This window comes from Artibeus jamaicensis, unplaced genomic scaffold, assembly GCF_021234435.1.
Source record: "Artibeus jamaicensis isolate MK-2021 breed Jamaican fruit bat unplaced genomic scaffold, CSHL_Jam_final scaffold_474, whole genome shotgun sequence".
NCBI classification, from domain to species: Eukaryota; Metazoa; Chordata; class Mammalia; order Chiroptera; family Phyllostomidae; genus Artibeus; species Artibeus jamaicensis.
The window spans coordinates 28,871,237-28,889,325 of record NW_026522046.1 but is presented as its reverse complement, the minus strand read 5'-3'; the positions used below and the strand labels follow the sequence as shown (position 1 = coordinate 28,889,325).

Below are 18,089 nucleotides of genomic sequence, written 5' to 3'. Positions count from 1 at the left end.
CTATGATGCCCCCGTGCTGAAGGGAGACGGCTCTAAGCTGGGCACATCTGCCCCAGGATCCCACCTATTAGTAAGTGGGTTCTGGGAATGTGGTGGTAGAAAGACAAAAATGAACCTGAACTCAAGCCCAAATCCCCTCACAGTTCGCCTGGGGGACAGCATCTAGATGGATCGGGGGGTTTGGAATGCGGTTTTTGTGAGTCAAATTATAGAATGATGTGCTTGTTCTGCCATTGACTACCTGTGTGACTTTGAAAAGGTGTAACTCGTGGATCTTTTGTTCCCTTATCTGAGAGATTAATATTGACAACAGCATTAGTATAAAAGTATGTGACAGAGTTAAAAAAAAAAAAAGCACGGTGCCTGACACACAGCAGACACCCAAAGAGTGTTAGCCCCCTTCCCTATTCAGTACCTGCGACCCGGGATCCCCCTAAGTCTTCGATACACACAGAGGCACAGACTTGAGGTAAGGCGACCTGAGACAGAGATCAGTCCTAGTCAGCAGGACGGACCCACGGCTGGCTCCCTTCCCAGCAGTTCCGCCACCAGAAGTCACCTTCGACCCCCACCCCAAGGGCCCAATCACAGCCTTCTGTCTCATCTCGCCCCACTTTCTTCCCTCCTTCTTCCCTGCAGCGCAGCTCTTCTGGAAGGTGAAAGCTGGAGTGTCTGCTCCAAACTTCTATCCAAGGACCACCCTCCTTCAACTCCCCTCTTAGGGATGGCTACATAGATACTATCCCTTTGCTTCAAGAGACCCGTTAGCTACGGTTCCTTGCACCTAACCTGCCTTCTGGACAGCTTAAGAAAGCAAGCCCTGCCCTGGCTGGTGTGGCTCAGTGGACTGACTGAGTGCCACCAGCCTGTGAACCAAAAGGTCACTGGATCGATTCCCAGTTAGGGCATATGCCTAGGTTGCGGGCCAGGTCCCCTGTAGGGGACATATGGGAGGCAACCATTTATCTCTGGAATACTCATGTTTCTCTCCTTTTCTTTTTCATTCCCCTTCCCCTCTCTCTAAAAAAGTAAATAAATAAAATCTTAAAAAAAGGGAAAGCATTCCATTTTGATATAATTTTAGATTACTGATCCTTGAAACTTAGTTTCATTATTGTCAAGCTGTTGATTAATATTCTCTTAGAAAACAAGTGGTAAATGTGCTGTGGTAGGAAGTAGACACATCGTGGAAAGTGGAATTGAGGAAGGGCATAAAAATTTTTGGACAACACCCTGACTGGTATGACTCAGTGGATTGAGTGCTAGCTAGCCTGTGAACCAAAGGGTTACTGGTTCAATTCCCAGTAAGGGCCGCCACCTGGGTCCCAGGCCAGGTCCCTGGCAGGGGGCGCACAAGAGGCAACCACACATTGATGTTCCACTCCGTTTCCCTCCTTTCCCCTCTTCATGCACATTGATAAAACCAGGGCGTGGAAGACCGATGCACCACCCTCTCTCGCTTCCAGCGTGCTCCATGCTCTCTGACATGCGCACTTCCTCTCTCTTCCTCTGAATGTCACTGCTGCCCTGCCCTGCCCATCCTGCCATCTATAAACTCACTGCCAACACAGTTTTCCCACACAGGTCAATCATACCTTAAATCAATAACGTGCATGCATCCCTGCCTGTAAGTTGTGAGGTATGTACCAAGTCTTTCCCAAGCTGTATGCTCAGACCCTAGCGCACAATCAAGACATAAAGTTCAAAATTCAGCTGACTTTTCTCCACGTAAAATACACAGCAGGATCTTTCTTCTCACCGTCCCGCTATTATCACCTTATTGTTTAAGGAGTGAACTGTGGAATCTTGAAAAAAATCTGTGTTTCTAAAACTGTCCACATCCTCATCCAGAGGTTTACTAGAGGCTAGGCACTGTGCTACATCCTAGTTACACAGATGAACAGGACTAAATCCTTGACCTCGAAAAATGTGGACTCTAGCACAAGAGGTAAATACAGACACACATTACATAGCAACAAGGTAAATGCTATAAGGGACATAAGCACTACAGGAGTCCCCATGAGAAAGCAAGTCATCCTGTGAGAGGTGTCACAGATGGCTTCATGGGCAATAAGGCTGGGATTTAGTTTTACATAATAGTTTATAGTCGAAAGGATGGAGAAGGTGGCAAACTAAGTCTAGAAGGAAATACCACGTAACAAAGCGAAATGTCACGAATGAAAGGGCAATCTGACTGGATGAGGACGGCTGGCATGGTAGGAAACACTGCATTTAAGATGGGCAGGCCATGGGACGCACGAGGCGACAGCAGGACTGGCCGAACTGTGCGGAGCCTTCAAACGACTAGCCTGGGGACTGGAAGCTGATCCTGTGGGGCTCTGCTGCCCCAGCCCTTTTCTGGTCAGAATACAAACACAATTCTGCACAGCTCCTTGCAGAAGGCGGCCAACAGCTAAGGGCCAGTGTTGAAGGGATCACTAACTTGAGCATACCAGCGAGATGCTCTGCTGTAGGCCATGATAACCCAATACAGGTTCTTAAACACGTTTTTAAAGGGAAATCTCAAGGACGCTGTCTAGGGGTAGAAAGGCACATGAGCAGATTTTTTTGGAAAAACATATGGCAGTATTTGAGAGAGAGAAAACCACAGTGCCAAAGGAGAAACTATTAAATTAACACAGAAGAGACATACAGATCTTAAGAAAAAGAAATAAAAGTGAGAAGACGTATATTCGAGGCAAAAGCTCTTAGGGTTTGCATTTTGGTGGGGGGGGGGGCGTAGGGGAGGAGTACGGAATGACTGAACGTAATTTGGTTACTAAACAAGTAAAGCAGCGAACTTATTCCAGTCCATAACTCCTTGATAAAACACTGGCTTTTTTTGATGTACAGCTTAGACAACTGGGCGGAGGATAACATCAGTACTCATTATAAGGCTTTTCTGGTGGAAGCATGGTGGGAATACGATGAAAGATGATTTCTGTTTTAAAAATGTGAGATTCAAGGTATCTGTGGTACTGAATGCTGCTGGGTAGAGTCAGACAGCAAGTTTAGAGTTCAGGAAGAGCTTCGGTTTTGAAGCTCTAGCTCATAGAACTACGAAAATACAGAAGTACAGCCATGGAAACAAAATTACACAGTGAAATCAAAACAGACTGAGAGACAAGGCCAGCAGAGAACTTAGGGGAAAATTATATTTAAAAGGTGGGGAATGGATGCCTGCAAAGGAGAAGGAAAAAAACTGGCAGGAGAATCAGAGCATCCTAAACTTTGCTGCCCAGGGATCTTTGTAAAAATACTGATTCCTGGCTATCATTGTAGTGTAATAGAGGCATGGGGTGTGATCATGCCATCTGGGTTTTAAAAGGCTGAGGGTCATTTTAATTTGCATTTGGGAATCCCTGATTTAAGAAAACACAATGTTTTAGAAGAAAATGGTTATGGTGAGTTTCTGAATTAAAGTCTGACAGAAAAGGTGACATTAGTATTTTTAATCTTCTTTATTTCCTAATATTCACTTACCTTATTTTTTCAATTATATCTTCCAAAAGATACTCCACAACCGGAAAAGTAAAACCAGGTATGTGTATCATTGGACAGTTACCTATTATGGTAAACAAAATACAAGTCTGTACTCAAATTTTCAAAGTAAAAATAAACAGTGTAAATAGAACAATCAGTCTGTTCCTTTTTTCAACTTCAGAAAATCGTCCTGAACTTTTACAGCTCAATCCTGTTTGTTCCCGTTACCTAGTTCCATAAAAAGCAGCAGTCCAGTCTTCACTCAGCCACTTCTTACTGCTACTGGAACATGTACATGTACCTGACAGTTCTAAAGTAACGCAGCATACCGAAGGATAAAGAATTTTAACTGGAACACAAAACCCTTAGTTTGAAGTCTACTTTCTCTTCATCAGCCAGGGCGGTGGCACCAGACCCCGCTTTACTGAGCACTGCCCCCCCCCGTGGCACACAGGGTTAGGAGGAGAAACAAGTAGTTAAAACAAGACCAAACCAAATACTACATTGTCACTTACTATTTTTAAATCATTGGTTAAAAAAAAGATTCTCAGAACTTTTTAAATGTTATTCATATTCTGCACCAAACAAACAGCACACGCTGTAAGCCAAGGACAACGGCGTGGCAGAGGTCACATCTGAGGTGGCGTCACAGCTCAGCCTCTGACCTTCCTAAGTCTGAGGAAGTCAGTGTGGTTCTGGACACCTAACAAAAAACACATAATCCACCCAAACCAATCTCACAAGGCTTGAGAGTCAGCCTGGCTAAATACAAGAACATGTATTAAATACGGCTCTACTCCATCTTAACTCCTTCCTTTTCCCCACCTTCCCCAATTCAAGCAGGAGGGAGTCACAATTTTAAAACAATAACTTTGCAGCTAGTCAAACTTAGTTTCAAATCCTCCTGACCTTCTGTTAATTAGACAACCTTGGGTAAGCTACTTAACTGTGCTGGGGCCGCTTTTCCATCTGTAAACATGGAAATAACAGCACGTACCTCACAACGCGTTATGAGAATTAATGAAGTGCCAAATATACTTACTGCCTGGCATACTGAAGGCATTTCATAGACTGTCGCTAGTATTGATGTTATTAGCAAACTGCCACTCTAGCCTATGACAGTACATAAAAGCCACAAAAGAATCACGAAAAGTTTATAAAGTTATTAACATTTGTGGTTTGCTTTCATTGATGCCAAGTTAATTATCTAAAGTAATAATCATAAATTTCACTCACCAAAATATTCCGAAAATTTCTCAGCATTCAGAGTCGCACTCATCAGTATGACCTTCAGGTCAGGTCGGTAACTGAGAAGATCTTTAACGACAGTCATGAGGACGTCCGACTGCAGATTTCTCTCATGGATTTCATCGAGCACGATGTGGCTGACACTGGACAAATGTCTAAAAGCAGAAGCGTGGTCAAGTGGGTAACTCAGTACAAAAATTAAAAATGGAACCAAAAATCAGTAACATCCAATTTAATAACTACATCTTTTGATCAGGCTTAACTAAATGTCCTGAATTTAAATAAACTCACGGGTCTGACTGGAGCCACTGAAGAATGATTCCTGTTGTACAGTATAAGATAGAACCCTGTTTCCTTGGCAACCGGCTGTGAATGAAAGACAAGTTAACGACACTTGGTTTTCTTTACTAGTAAAATACTAAGTTCCACAACCATTTAAAAGAAAAACTTCGATTTAAGAAACATTTAGTTTTAATGTCTACACGCTTTATTTCTTAGTTATAGGAATGCCTACCATGATAGGGTAATAAGAAACACTACATTCAAGTTCATCATACATTACTTTTGTTGTCATAACATTAATAATTTCTTTTTTAAGGCATAACCATTCACATTCAGAAAATGACCCATTACCTATGGCCCAAACTTGTGTTCAGTAATTGGAAAGCCAGTTGATTTAAAAAGGTAAATAGAACCTTGGCCTCTAGAGAAGAACTAAGAAATACAGTGAAGTGGGGTAGAGGGTTAAAGATGACGAGTTCAATAAAGCTGATCAGGGGCTGGGTGGTGGTACCCACATACAGGACAGCAACTCCTTTCAGGGCAAGTGATGGTCTACTGATATCTGATCGGAACTGAGTTATGTTTCTAATGATTCCGCAATACAGAAGACATTAAAATGGCAATCCAATTCTGAATTTGGGTTAAAAAATGACTGTGGGTCACAAGCCGCCTATGTTTATTACTTTAAATGTTAATTAATAGTAATAATCAGCAGAAAAATGGGCAAAATCTTTTTTTTTAATCTCCAGCTTCAAATTTTTACTAAAATCTACTTGTAAACAAGAATTGAACATTCTTTACCTCTGGAGACGAATTTGGTATCCAGTACTATTACCACTGCCACAAGATTCTGCCCTTTCTGCAGCCACTCTCTCTGCAACCTTTAATTAAAATACAGTTACAAATGCGATTTCCTTTCGTACAAGTATTCTGAAAATCCGTGAAAATCTGTGATTGCTAATTGCTAAAAGACTGTTCATCTGATTTTCCAGAGTTAAAAAGAGGTATTAAAATCTGAGCTAATGCTGTGTGAGTCCCTTAGGCGCTGCAGACTGCTTGTGTTTACTTTTCATTTCCTCTTAAGCTCTCCAAGGTCAAGTCCTCTCTCATCACTATTTTTAAAATGTCTTTCTATAGCCATCCTCTCATTATTTTCTCTCCTTTCATACAAAACTTGCGTGGAATTTGAGAGTAAATATATATTATTATATTCTTTTTGTTTGTTTCTTTTCATTAGAGATTGGTGTTTCTTAATTCCTAGTATCTTAATATCGGATTGTGTTCTCAAAGTTATGGCTGCCAAAAGCAAGCTCTGGATAGATGAAATGTTATAATCGACACTGATTTGAGTAACTGAAAGTCCCAACAGTCATCTTGTGACAGACGGTTAGAAACAGAAAATGACATGATTAATTTTTAAGAAATAATACTTCAAAACTAAAACTTCACAATCAATATATCCCATATACACCATTATTTCACTTTATACTACTTATTGGACTATTCAAAACCAGGAGATTTCAGAAAAAAATTTTTTAAGCTATTATCAACATTACCCTAAAGGAAAATGAAAAATAAAATGAAGGACTTCATTTCGAAAGTGAGAGGTAACTTACTGAAATGGCGCTGATTCTTCTGGGCTGAGTACAAACTATCCTGCACGCAGATCCTTTGCCTCTTTCAATGTAATTATCCAAAATGAACTGGGTAACCTGAGTGGTTTTTCCACAGCCAGTTTCACCACTAATTACCGTCACCTGGTTATTATCAATCATATTTACCAATTCCTATTACAAAAGGAAAAAATAAGTGAACGACATCGCATGTTAAAGTCTAAAAAGACAGTTACTGAAATTCTATGAAACTGAAGTTAACTGCTTCTAACAAACACTAAAGCTTTTTAAATTTTGTTATGTAGAGTGCTGGTAGTTTGGGTATCTGGATCTACCAGTTTGCAAGAGCTAAGAAGCACTAAATTATTAAAAAAACAGAGCCAAGGCAGCGTTAAATAAAAATACACTGGTAAAAACAAGAAAGGAATGGTTTGTAAATTCCAGGCATAAGAATTAAAATTAATTAAAAACAATGTTGATGAGGGATTATTGAGTATAAGGCAAATATCCCCAATACCTAAATAACTACTAAAGACATTAAGGATTTATATAATAACTCATAAGTATGGCTTTAGACATAAATATTCATAAATATGTCTGTAGAATAAGTTATATATTGTTTTAAAATAAGAGTATAAAGACATTTCTTTCAAACAATTAAAGATTTTGAACATCTAAGTTACCAAAAAACATTTTGAGAAAATTAGTTTTTAAACTCTAAAGATTTCAATTATGGGCATAATATGAGCAAACTTCAGATATCATTTCACAACCATTTTTTATTTTTGTTTTTCAACAATTCAAAAGAATAAAATGAACTTCCAAGAAAATCCTTTAGAAAACGGTTCATTAATTTACATCTCTTAGTGTAACCCTTCGTACAAAAAAAAAAAAAAAACTTGTACTTTTAAGTATTTTGCAAATCAGACAGTGCATAATCATTTACCTTTTGCATTCCAAATGAAGGCAGCTTTTCCCTGAAATGCTAAAATTAAAACAAAATGTTACAAATTTTCACCAAAAAACAGAAATTATAACCTAATACATCAAAATATATCAATATGCTAGAATACAAAAGTATTTTTATTCCCCCACAGCTTATGGGAAACATTAGGACTCAAAAAAGATTTTACTAAAAACAAAAACAACAACAACAAAATTTAACTGTTATCCCTTTGTTTTCGAAATATTGAAAAGTAAAATTCTATTACATCCAACAGAGTGGAGAGGCCTTCTTGGAGTTATTGACAATGAAATCTATCGACTAATAGCATTCTTTCAGGCTCTATGTTACTTTTATATTTTTTCTTTCTTTTACATATTCATCTCAGATTTGATTTTTATGTCAGATTCTTTTCCTATGCATAGATCCACACCATTTATTAATGCGCTAAGCACTGGAATATATTGAAAGATTATTCCTGAGTACTTGTCTTTGAGTATAAAAGCTTAAAACAGTCTCAGCAATTATAAAATGTGGTACTGTCATTTAAGAACTGTAATCTTAAGTCAAACTTGGAGTCTCAAGGTTTTATCTCTGGGCTACCACAGATTTGAATGAAAAATCTTTACATAAAAAACAAGTAGCTGTTTCTGACACATATAAGCTACTCAACAAGATTTTGATGAATTACAATTAGAACACAAAGGAGAGGAATGATGGATTCTTTTCTGTAACTTTTATGTGATAATTTCTTTCTAGTTTTGAAAACTTTTATGGATCCCCATGCCTTCACTATATAAAAATGACATACACTAAGCAGCAGCACTATGGTTTACAATGAACTAGGTATATATCACATGAGAACCTTCAGTGGTATAAAAAAATTGACCGATTATGACAAGCCCTATTTATTGAAAAGAAAATCTGCAAAATTACAACAATCCGAGGTAATCTAGTATATTATTGCCATGCTTACTTTTTAATTTCATGAAACATCATCCTTGTTAATTTTTGCCTACTTGATTTGTCAGGATGGAGAAAGTGTTAAAGTCCCCTAATACTATTTTATTGAGATAACAGTTGACATACAACTTTGTATTAGTTTCAGGAGTACAACATAATAATCCGTTATCTGTATATATTGTAAGATAATCACAATAAATCTGATATCCATCACTGTACATAGTTACAAACGTTTTTTCTCGTGATGAAAACTTGAAGATCTACTCTCTTTGCCATGTTCAAATACACAACATCCAGCATTATCACTGACCACGCTGCACATGCCCTGCTTGTCATGGTCAGGTGAGTGGTTCCAGTGCTGGAAAACTGAGTCGGTATGTGACTTCAATAATGTCTAGTGCTTTGAGATAACAAGTCACCATACTTTTCTTTGTAATTCCTTTGATTATAATTTATATATTTTTTAAAAATTCTGAATAATTTCTAAAAATAGTAGTATCCCAAGTAGTTAAATGCAGCCATCTTATTAGTATATACAAGCCATCTTGTGAAATTTGAAACTAGCATTAAACATATTTGACTTCTATATACATAAACACTGCTAAAGAGAGAATTATAACCCAGTGTTCTGTCTCAAAGCAAGTACACCTTCTATTTCCTAATTTCTAGCTGTAACCCTGAGATGAGGTGATGGGAATATAAACTGAGGTCAAGGAGTGTCTTATGAGCCTTTGGACAACACAGCACAATGACAGGCATGCAAGCAAATGGAAAATTGGTGTTTAGTAAATAAATCGTGAAATAAATAAAAATATAGCATATCACACCAAGAAGAATTAAAGAGTTGAACTCAGATGTGTTTTAAACACATCTGAATTTCAGACCGGATTCTGTTTCTAGCTATGCACCTCAGGTCACTTTCTCTAAACAAGTAGAATCCCACACAGGGCTATTGGGAGATTTAATGATGTAGTACATGTAAAGCTTTTACAACAAATGTACTACTTTCTCTTGTACTACTTTAAACATTTGAGTTCTGTCCCCTATACAAAGTAAGTAGAGAGTAGCTAATTCTCCTTGTTCCTAAGGCAATAAAAGTTCTACTCTCAACCATGTGATGAATGAATTCACTTGAACTCTCCTCTGTCCTTACATTTTCACTCAATAGGAATAAAAAACACTACACAATTTGGCTCCTCGACAACCTCAGCTACCTGTTCTGAACAGGATATCCGATCTTCATCAGCAACTGTGAGTGTACCCTTTCTTTTCCACAGGAAATGTGACTGATATTCTGCCTTTGTCTAAAACAGCAGTATGTACATATTAAAGATATGGCCCTCAGAATTTTCACCTTAAAAAAAAAAACCCCACACAAGTAAGAACATTTTTTTACATCTATCTCTAGAACATCCACAAAGCATACAACTTTATGTTTAAGTAGGAAGGACCTTAAAACATCCTGCCTAACAAGAAAAGAAAGTACTGGGGAAAAAAAAAAAAGGTCAGGACAATTTTAGAGAGAACAGCCAATTTCAGTTCTTGTCACAGTCCTATCTTTAAAATGTTGAACATAAGCAAATCATGTAACTTGAGGCATTTAACATTACCATCAGTAAAAGGATTAAAAAGAAACTTCAGAATTCTAATTACCTTGTCTTTTATGATATCTCCCTAAACTGGCCTAGAAAAGTTAAACTTTTAAGAGTGATTTTTTCATTTGAATCACCATTTTCAAATACTTCTTCTCCTCACCATATAAACTACCACGGATGAGATAGGCTGCTGTAGGCTATGTGTTATTCCAGTCCTGTTGCTTTTCTCTATTTTATGGGAGGGAAAAAATTCTCTGAGGAAGGCCTGTTGAGGAATCTCACTGATCTATTCCATGAAACTAGTGCTAACCATAAATATAGTTTAGAAGTTTGAGAAGACAAGCAAAAATTTTTCCCGTATCTTGCTTCCCATTACCTGCATTTCAATATACCGAGGGTCAGTTTTTTTCTTTTGTAAATCTTCCAATAACTGTTGGTCTACAGTGACATCTGGTTTATTTTCTTGCAAGAGATACTCAGAATCTCGGTCAATATATTTGTCCCTGATTCTAAATGTCCTCTTTTCTTGATTTATCAATTTTTTTTCCTGATCCTCAAACTTCTTCTCTGAGTGTGGTTTGTTTTCAGCAGGAGCTTCAGTACCGTATCTATTTTGACCAAAAAAAAAAGGACAAAGGGTTAAATACCCACACAAGCCCTGAAACAGAACAATATGCTGTTGAATTATTTCCAAAATCACCAAAATCAAAAGCTTTTCTTTTTTTCTCTTTAGTAGAGCAATTATTAAAACACTTGCATTCTTAAAATACACTAAAATTTTTCCTCCTTCCAAATAGATAATGCCAGGTAAGTTATTCCCCATAGTAATTAAAATACTTTTAAATTCACACAAGTCACTCCTCCTTTGCAATGGCGTGTTTTTATGAGCCTTGTTGTATTTTACAACTTCATTTCTTCCTGCTACCTTTTCTGAGCACTAAATGAGATGCTACCTTACACAGTCCCAGAAAAACTTTTACTAGTTCTCTCTAAACGATGCAGTTACTGTGATTTTCTTAAAACTGCCCCAATATAACTTCTTGCAGGTCTCCCCCAAATAAGAATTTTGGAACTACAAAGATGATGGGGATGAAAAACAATAAATAATAACTTAACAAATCTCATATGCAGATAAACTATTCCCATCATTTAGCTCTTCTGTAGGAATGAATATGCCATCTAATTTTTACCCTTTCAACAAATTTGCTCCATCTACATAAGGAAAAAAAATACTTTAAGGCTAAATTTCACTTAGTAAAATAAGTCTAAAGATGTAATTTTTATGATCATTTTTCTTCTAGCCAATGCTATGAAGTAAGAGTCACTCTTTGCCCATCTTTTAAAAGAATACTTTTGTTTTACCCATGATCCTCAGGAGCAAACCAGGATATCTGTGACTCCGAATCCTTCTCATTCTTAGCTTGGACAGAGTGCAGGAGCTGCACGATCTGCTCTTCTCGGTGTTCGTCCATGTGCACCACGGCTCTCTATTCCATGCAAAGAAAAGGCATCCCCATCAACATGAGAAGGCACGTGCGAAATTATCAGACAAAAAAATAAAGGTAAATACATGTTCAACAAACATATAAAAAAGAAAGTTAAGTTTCCCCACACTTGCCCTCTTACCCAATTCCTAGATCTAGTGCTAATATTTTCATTCATATCCCTCAAGACCTTTTTTCTACCATATATGTATATAATTAGCTGTAATGTAACTGTCAAAAAAAAGATATTTATCTTCCTTCCTAGAACTTTGGTTTCCCTTACCTCCTACCCTCACATTTTATGATTTTGTTCTCTTAAATTTTCAGATACCCACAATTAAAGTTAAAGAAACCAAACACTCTGTTTAAAAAAAAAAAAACTATGTTAAAAACTGGAAATACTACTTTGGCTGCAATGAGCATTTTAAGAGCCTTTTAAACCTCTTACACTAAAAAGAGGAATAAATTGGGAAGAAGGCTGAGCTGAGAGAAAACGAAATGATCACTGTTCACAAAGGTGACAGTAATATATGGCAAATGATTCAGTTTCTTCACAGAATGAGAATGATTTAAAAAACCACACCAGCCCTGGCCGAGTGGCTCAGTTGGTGGAAGCATCACCCCATGTGCCAAAAGTCTGCAGGCTCGATTTCCAGTCAGGGCATATACCTAGGGTGGGGGTTCAATCCCCAGTTGAAGCACATGCCTAAGGTTGTAGGTTTTAATTCCAAGTCAGGCATGTATGAGAGGCACCTGCTCAACGTAACTCACATCTATGTTTCTTTCTCTCTCTCTCTCCCTCCCTCCAATAAACATATCTTTGGGTGAGGATAAAATATACACATGTACTTGACACACACACACATACTGTGTGTGTGTGTGTGCATTCCCTTATGTGAGAAGTGACCAACAAGTTTGAAAGCCACCGTCTACTTCTACCCTCCACACCTCACCACACTCCACAACCACGCTCTTCCTGGCCTTTACCTCTGCCTGAAAATCCCGCTCCAAACCTCAAATCCCAAATACATACATATTCTGCTATCTTTCAAGTTTCAGCTGAAGGGTTATATCCTCTTGAAATCTTCCTGATCCTCCTGGAGTTAGGTAACAGCCCACACTCTCTTTATTGTAATGCTTTAACATTGTATTCTAACCATCTATAACATCTAATACACCACTATCTCAGTAAGGTAAGAACCTCTGTAAGGTAAGGTTATCTGCCATATTAACACAGTGCCTAAGATATTATCTCAAACATATTAGATCCTCAGTAAATATCTGTTGAAAGAGTAAGAGTATCATTATAATACATTCACCTGGTAAACACAGAAAGTACTTAAAAAAGTAAAACTTATGCAAATGGCTAAAAGTAATCAAAGGCAGGATGAGCTAATTATTAAATAATGCTCATATGTAGATATGGAAAACGGAGACATTTTAGAGAGTGGAATGGTATGAGAATGGTAAGAAAAAAAGCAAAAATAACAGTATGTTTACAAAAGTCATAATTACATCAGATTGCTGAATGAGCTCCAAAAGACCAGTACGTAGAGGGAGACCTGGTATATTGAGGCTAGATTTCCAAGGTCTCTGGAACACATGTGAGGATGCCACCGAAATGAATTAGATTGAGTCAGATGGAAACTTGCTTCTAATCTCCAGCTGAGAGCTAGAGAATGAGAAGACTTACTTTTTGCTTTTAAAAGATCACCATGAGTGTGGCTCTACAAAGGACAACTAGTGGAAGCTAGAAGACCAGGAAGGAGGCCAGGAACAAAAAACAAAATGGCTCAACCTATGGTAATGGCTGTGGTTCGACTGGGATACATAAAGTAGGCAGGACAAATTTGCTGAAATAAAAGAGAAGAATCACAGATAAATCCCATTTTGGCCTTGGCAAGTGAATAAACTGTAGTGGCATTTACTAAAATGGAGATCTGCGAAGACTGGAAATCAAAAGTTCCATATGATGCATCACACAATTGGTTTCAGGTGGAAATAACAATGAAGAATTATTCCGGATTTACTTAACTTCTCATCCGTTAAAGTCTTATTTCCCCAATTAAGACTGTAAGTTTCTTGAATTCCCCATAACGACGTAAGAGCTCGTGTAAAACAAGTAAATGGAATTCGATAGGGAGTTCCTGGAAAGTTACTGTGGGTTTGTGGTTGTTTTAAAAGTTAAAACAAAAGCTGGTCTACTCTGAACGCTCTACACGCAAACAGTGCTTGGCAGTTTTTGTTCCCGGAAACCCTGTATCTAATGCAGAAGATCGCTGGTTTAGACTCCATCGGGCAAAAATTTTCAATAAAAATGGCCAAAATTATTTTAAGGGAAAGGTCTGCCAAAGATACAATGGTAATGTCACCCCACACCGAATTTATTTTCGGTCGGAAGCTGGAATTAACATTTGCTTTGTCCACAGTTCCCTCGACCTTAAGCAAAGTATTCAGCCTACAAATATCCTAACAGCTTCAGGTAAGAGGCGCATGGCTAACGTCTACTGTATCTACCATACAGTATCTTCTGCAGGAAGCTTTAGCATAATACCTTTGCACTTCATGTTAACTACACAAAGCGCACCAGTTAAAAAACCAAGAAAGAAGAATAAAACCAGGGGAGGCAAGAGAGAAATGAGAAGCCCTTGCATGATCGAATCTCGGGTTACCTCCTGCCTCTCGGCTTCCTTGTTCTTCTGCCCCTGTTTCTTCGCGTACCACAAGCCGATTTCGCGGCCTTTCAGGTGTCCGGGATGTCGGCCCCGGCCTCCTCGACCACCCCCTCCTCCGCCGCCGCCGCCTCCGGAGCCTCGGTTCCCTCCGTGGCCACCTCCGTGACTTCCTCCACAGCTCCCGCCGGAGCTTCGGGGCCCACCATCGCGGCCCCAGTTCTGATGGTAGTCATAGCTCATTGTCCCAGCGCACTACAAGGCATGAGAACCTGTAACCGATAGAAATGGCGACGGGACCGGAAGCGAATGTAGGACCACTTCCGCTTTGCTTCCGGCGCCCTGAGCGCGAGGGAGGATCCCAGAGCGTCACAAGGAGCCATTTCTGGTGGCGTCACCGGCAAACGGGAGATCTGCTAAAATTGAAGTCTGCTGGATGTTCCCTTTGTTGTCTACCTATGTGCGTTGTGTGGGGAAGCGGGCGGAAGCCCACAAGTTTTATTTTCCTATCCCCAGCATGTAAAGAAATGGGTTCTACTTTCTTACTGTTAAAATCCAGAGTCTGCGTTCAATTAGTAAATACAGACACAATAAAAGAACCTGTAGACAGAATAAAAGAACCTATAGGATGAAGCATTCTCTCCTAAAAGTCCCTAAAGAAATGAATTTATCATATTTTTTTTCTAGTGGTACGGCTTGGAAACAGACTGGTGCAAGTTTCAAATATTTAATTAAGTAAAACAATGTCCCTGCCTTTTTCAAATTATCACTATTTGCTACTACCTTTAGCCAACAGCGTAAGATGAGCATGTCTAGTCAAATTCAGTGCACAGCAGTTAGGCAATTAAATAAAACATCAGTTGAAGAGTTATACGTTCATATGAAATTATCCATTGTTGATTGACTAGGTCACTAAATGTCCAGCTGTGATCAAACAAGGGACTAAGCCACACAGGTTGGATGTTCACCGGGGTATATCAGTTTATTTACAGATGTAACTGATTTAAACGCACTAGGGATACTCACTGATAAGACAAGCAGGACGTGGGCTTTCAATTGTGTACCATCTTGAGAAGATAAAGGTTAAAGAAATTAGTCTGCAGCGAGACAAGAAAGGGAAATGCTATATGCTGGAAAGGGGTTCAGCATACTAAAAAATATTGTAAGAGAGGCATTTGGTTTCCTGAAATTGCTTATCTGCCTAAAAGCAGAGCCACCCTTTGGCTCCTGTGAGTAGAAAGGAATGGAGGTGGCAAGAGTGGACGGAGAGACACTAGTTACCAGCTTGTGATATAGGGTGGCAAATGGGATGACAGATCAAGATGGGATATGGGAAAGACTGGAATTAAGAGATATTAGGAGATAAAATTGTTAAGATTTGATGAGTCATTTAATATGGAAAATTAGAGGAAAAGGTCAGATGACTTTAAGGTTTGAAAGTCTATCAAATGAGTCAATACCATATCCTGAAATGAGGAACGTAGGATGAGGAGGATTATTTTGGTTGGAGGGAGAGTTAAGTTAATGTGTTTACATTGTGTATGTAGAGTTCCAGGAGCCTATGAAACATACAAATTGAGATGTCTAGAAAGCAGTTGGTTATATGAGTTTCAAGTGCAGAGAAAGCAAACTGAGATGATGCATTTGGGGAGTTCTCAGCTAATATTAAGAGTACAGGAATGAACAGTTCCAATGAAAGCACCCTTTGGGCTCACCTGATATGACAATATATGAATTGTTCAATAGGTAAGAGAGCTAGGCATATTGGAGATGGTAGGGGGAAAGAGTGTGGGCTGTTGGGTGAGAGAGTGTTATGGATTACATGTGTCCCCTCAAAATTCATGTGTTGAAACCCTAACCTCTCAGTGTAATGGCATTTGGGACATAGCCTTAAAGAAGTAATTAAATTAGACCATAAGTGTGGTACCCAATCCAATAGGATTAGTGTCCATTAAAGAAAAAACAAACAAACAAACAAACAAACAAACAAACAAAAAACAGAGCTTGTTCTCTGTCCCCAGAAGAAAGGTCATGTGAGAGCAGCTGTCACAAAGCCAGGAATGGAGCTCTCACAAGGAACAGCAGGCATCTTGATCTTCGATTACACAGCCTCCGGAGCTGTGAGAAATAAGTTTCTGTTGTTTATGTCACTGAGGCTTAAACCTGCAGCGTTATGTTAGGGCAGCCTGAGCAGAGTAATAAAGAGACTAAGTGGGGAAAAGAACTACTAATTTTTGCTCACTTAGGATTTGCCAGGTAGTGGGCTAGTTGATTCATATCTGTGATTAGGAGAATGATGACCCCCAAAGATTTCACATCCTAATTTCTGGAATCTATGAATATGTTGCATTACGTGGCCAAGGGAATTTAAAATTGCTAATCAGATGACCATAAAATGGGGATAGTATCCTGGATCATCTGGATGAGCCCCGTAGCTATAAGAGCCCTTAAAAGTGGAAGAGAAAGGCAGAAGAAAAGTTCATAGTGATGTGATAGGAGAACTCAACCAGCTTTTACTGACTTTGAAGATGGAGGAAAGTGACTAGGAGCCAAGGAGTGCGGGCAGCTTCCAGAACCGAAAAAGGAAATGGATTCTCCCTTAGGGCCTCGGGAAAGGAGTATCCTGACAATGCAAACAGAGACCCTTGTCAAACTCTTATGCTACAGAACTGTAAAGTAATACATTTGTGTTAGTTAAGATTCTGAGTTTGTGGTAATTTATTGTGCCAACAATGGAAAAATAATGACAGTCCATATTTTACACAATCCTCCTGAAAAACCCAGAGAGAGGTAGTGTTATTTTTTCAGATGAATTATTTTTCTTCATTTCATGTTTTTCGATCCTAAGCAGAATCTTAGTTATGAATTTAAAATCACTAAGTTTTCCTGATGTCTTCAGCATACAGTACAGCACTGATTAAGGTTATCACTTTTGGCAGACACTTAGCACAAATGTCATTGTAGTAAAAATCTGCACAGAAGGGGGATTTTTGAAGAAAGATAAGAAGGATATTGGTAAGAAGAAAAGCGTCATTTGTTATTGGGTTTTGGGTTTTTTTCCAGCCTCAGTTGAAACCACAATAATTTTTAGGTTATCTAGTGCCAGAAAACAAATGGTGGGACTGATTCATTATAATCGACATTGTTACTCTAACCGATGCTCTGCCACTTATTGTGCAAGCTACAAGTTGTCCTTTCCACTGGTCTCAAGTGTCCTCCCACCAATCTTTTGGTTGCAAACCCACGGTGTTTGACATCTAACTCTCCCAGTCATCCACCTCCCAGTCCAGCCACCTATGAGTGAGCCACAGGAGACTGGCAAACTATCACAGTTTTCCCAGTCTCAGGGAATCTCTTATTCTTCATCTTCCTTACCTCAACCCTGTGAAACAACTCATGTAATTTTTCACGGGCTTAAGATTCATGAAGACCTGGGTGGGAATTTTTTTAGTGTTCCCCTTGGAAAATAGAACCCTTAATTGATTCATGCTTCCTCTTGGAGTTTGGATAGGAGGGAATATGTTGATATAAGTAATCTTAGACCTCTATAGAATATAAAGTCTAGCTGTTAAGGATGAAAAATGGAAAAAATGTAGAAAACATTTATTTTTCTCTTATGTCAGAAAATATGGAAGAACATATTAAATAATGCAATAGAGTATCTTGTCATATAAAAATTTTGAACTGAAACTGGAAAAGTTTAATTAGACTGAAGATATTGGAATTTGTAGGGAATGACTCATCTTAACTATAACTTACAATGAAATCACAAATTTACTTAAAATACCACTCATATCAGCAAAGAA

General features: G+C 38.5%; 1 protein-coding gene across 1 annotated transcript in view; it reads right to left on the bottom strand.

The window, feature by feature from the left end:
* DHX36 (DEAH-box helicase 36) overlaps positions 1-14,575 on the bottom strand; it is a 36,049-nt gene extending 21,474 nt beyond the window's left edge. The window contains exons 1-9 of the mRNA XM_037140035.2: positions 14,284-14,575; positions 11,490-11,614; positions 10,504-10,735; positions 7,573-7,611; positions 6,630-6,800; positions 5,815-5,894; positions 5,023-5,097; positions 4,720-4,886; positions 3,484-3,565 (exon numbers count right to left, since the gene is read on the bottom strand). Of these exons, the coding sequence (XP_036995930.2) occupies positions 3,484-3,565; positions 4,720-4,886; positions 5,023-5,097; positions 5,815-5,894; positions 6,630-6,800; positions 7,573-7,611; positions 10,504-10,735; positions 11,490-11,614; positions 14,284-14,526 (1,214 nt within the window). The 5' untranslated portion in view covers positions 14,527-14,575. The remainder of the gene's footprint in view (positions 1-3,483; positions 3,566-4,719; positions 4,887-5,022; positions 5,098-5,814; positions 5,895-6,629; positions 6,801-7,572; positions 7,612-10,503; positions 10,736-11,489; positions 11,615-14,283) is intronic.
* Between the last annotated feature and the right edge of the window lie 3,514 nt (positions 14,576-18,089).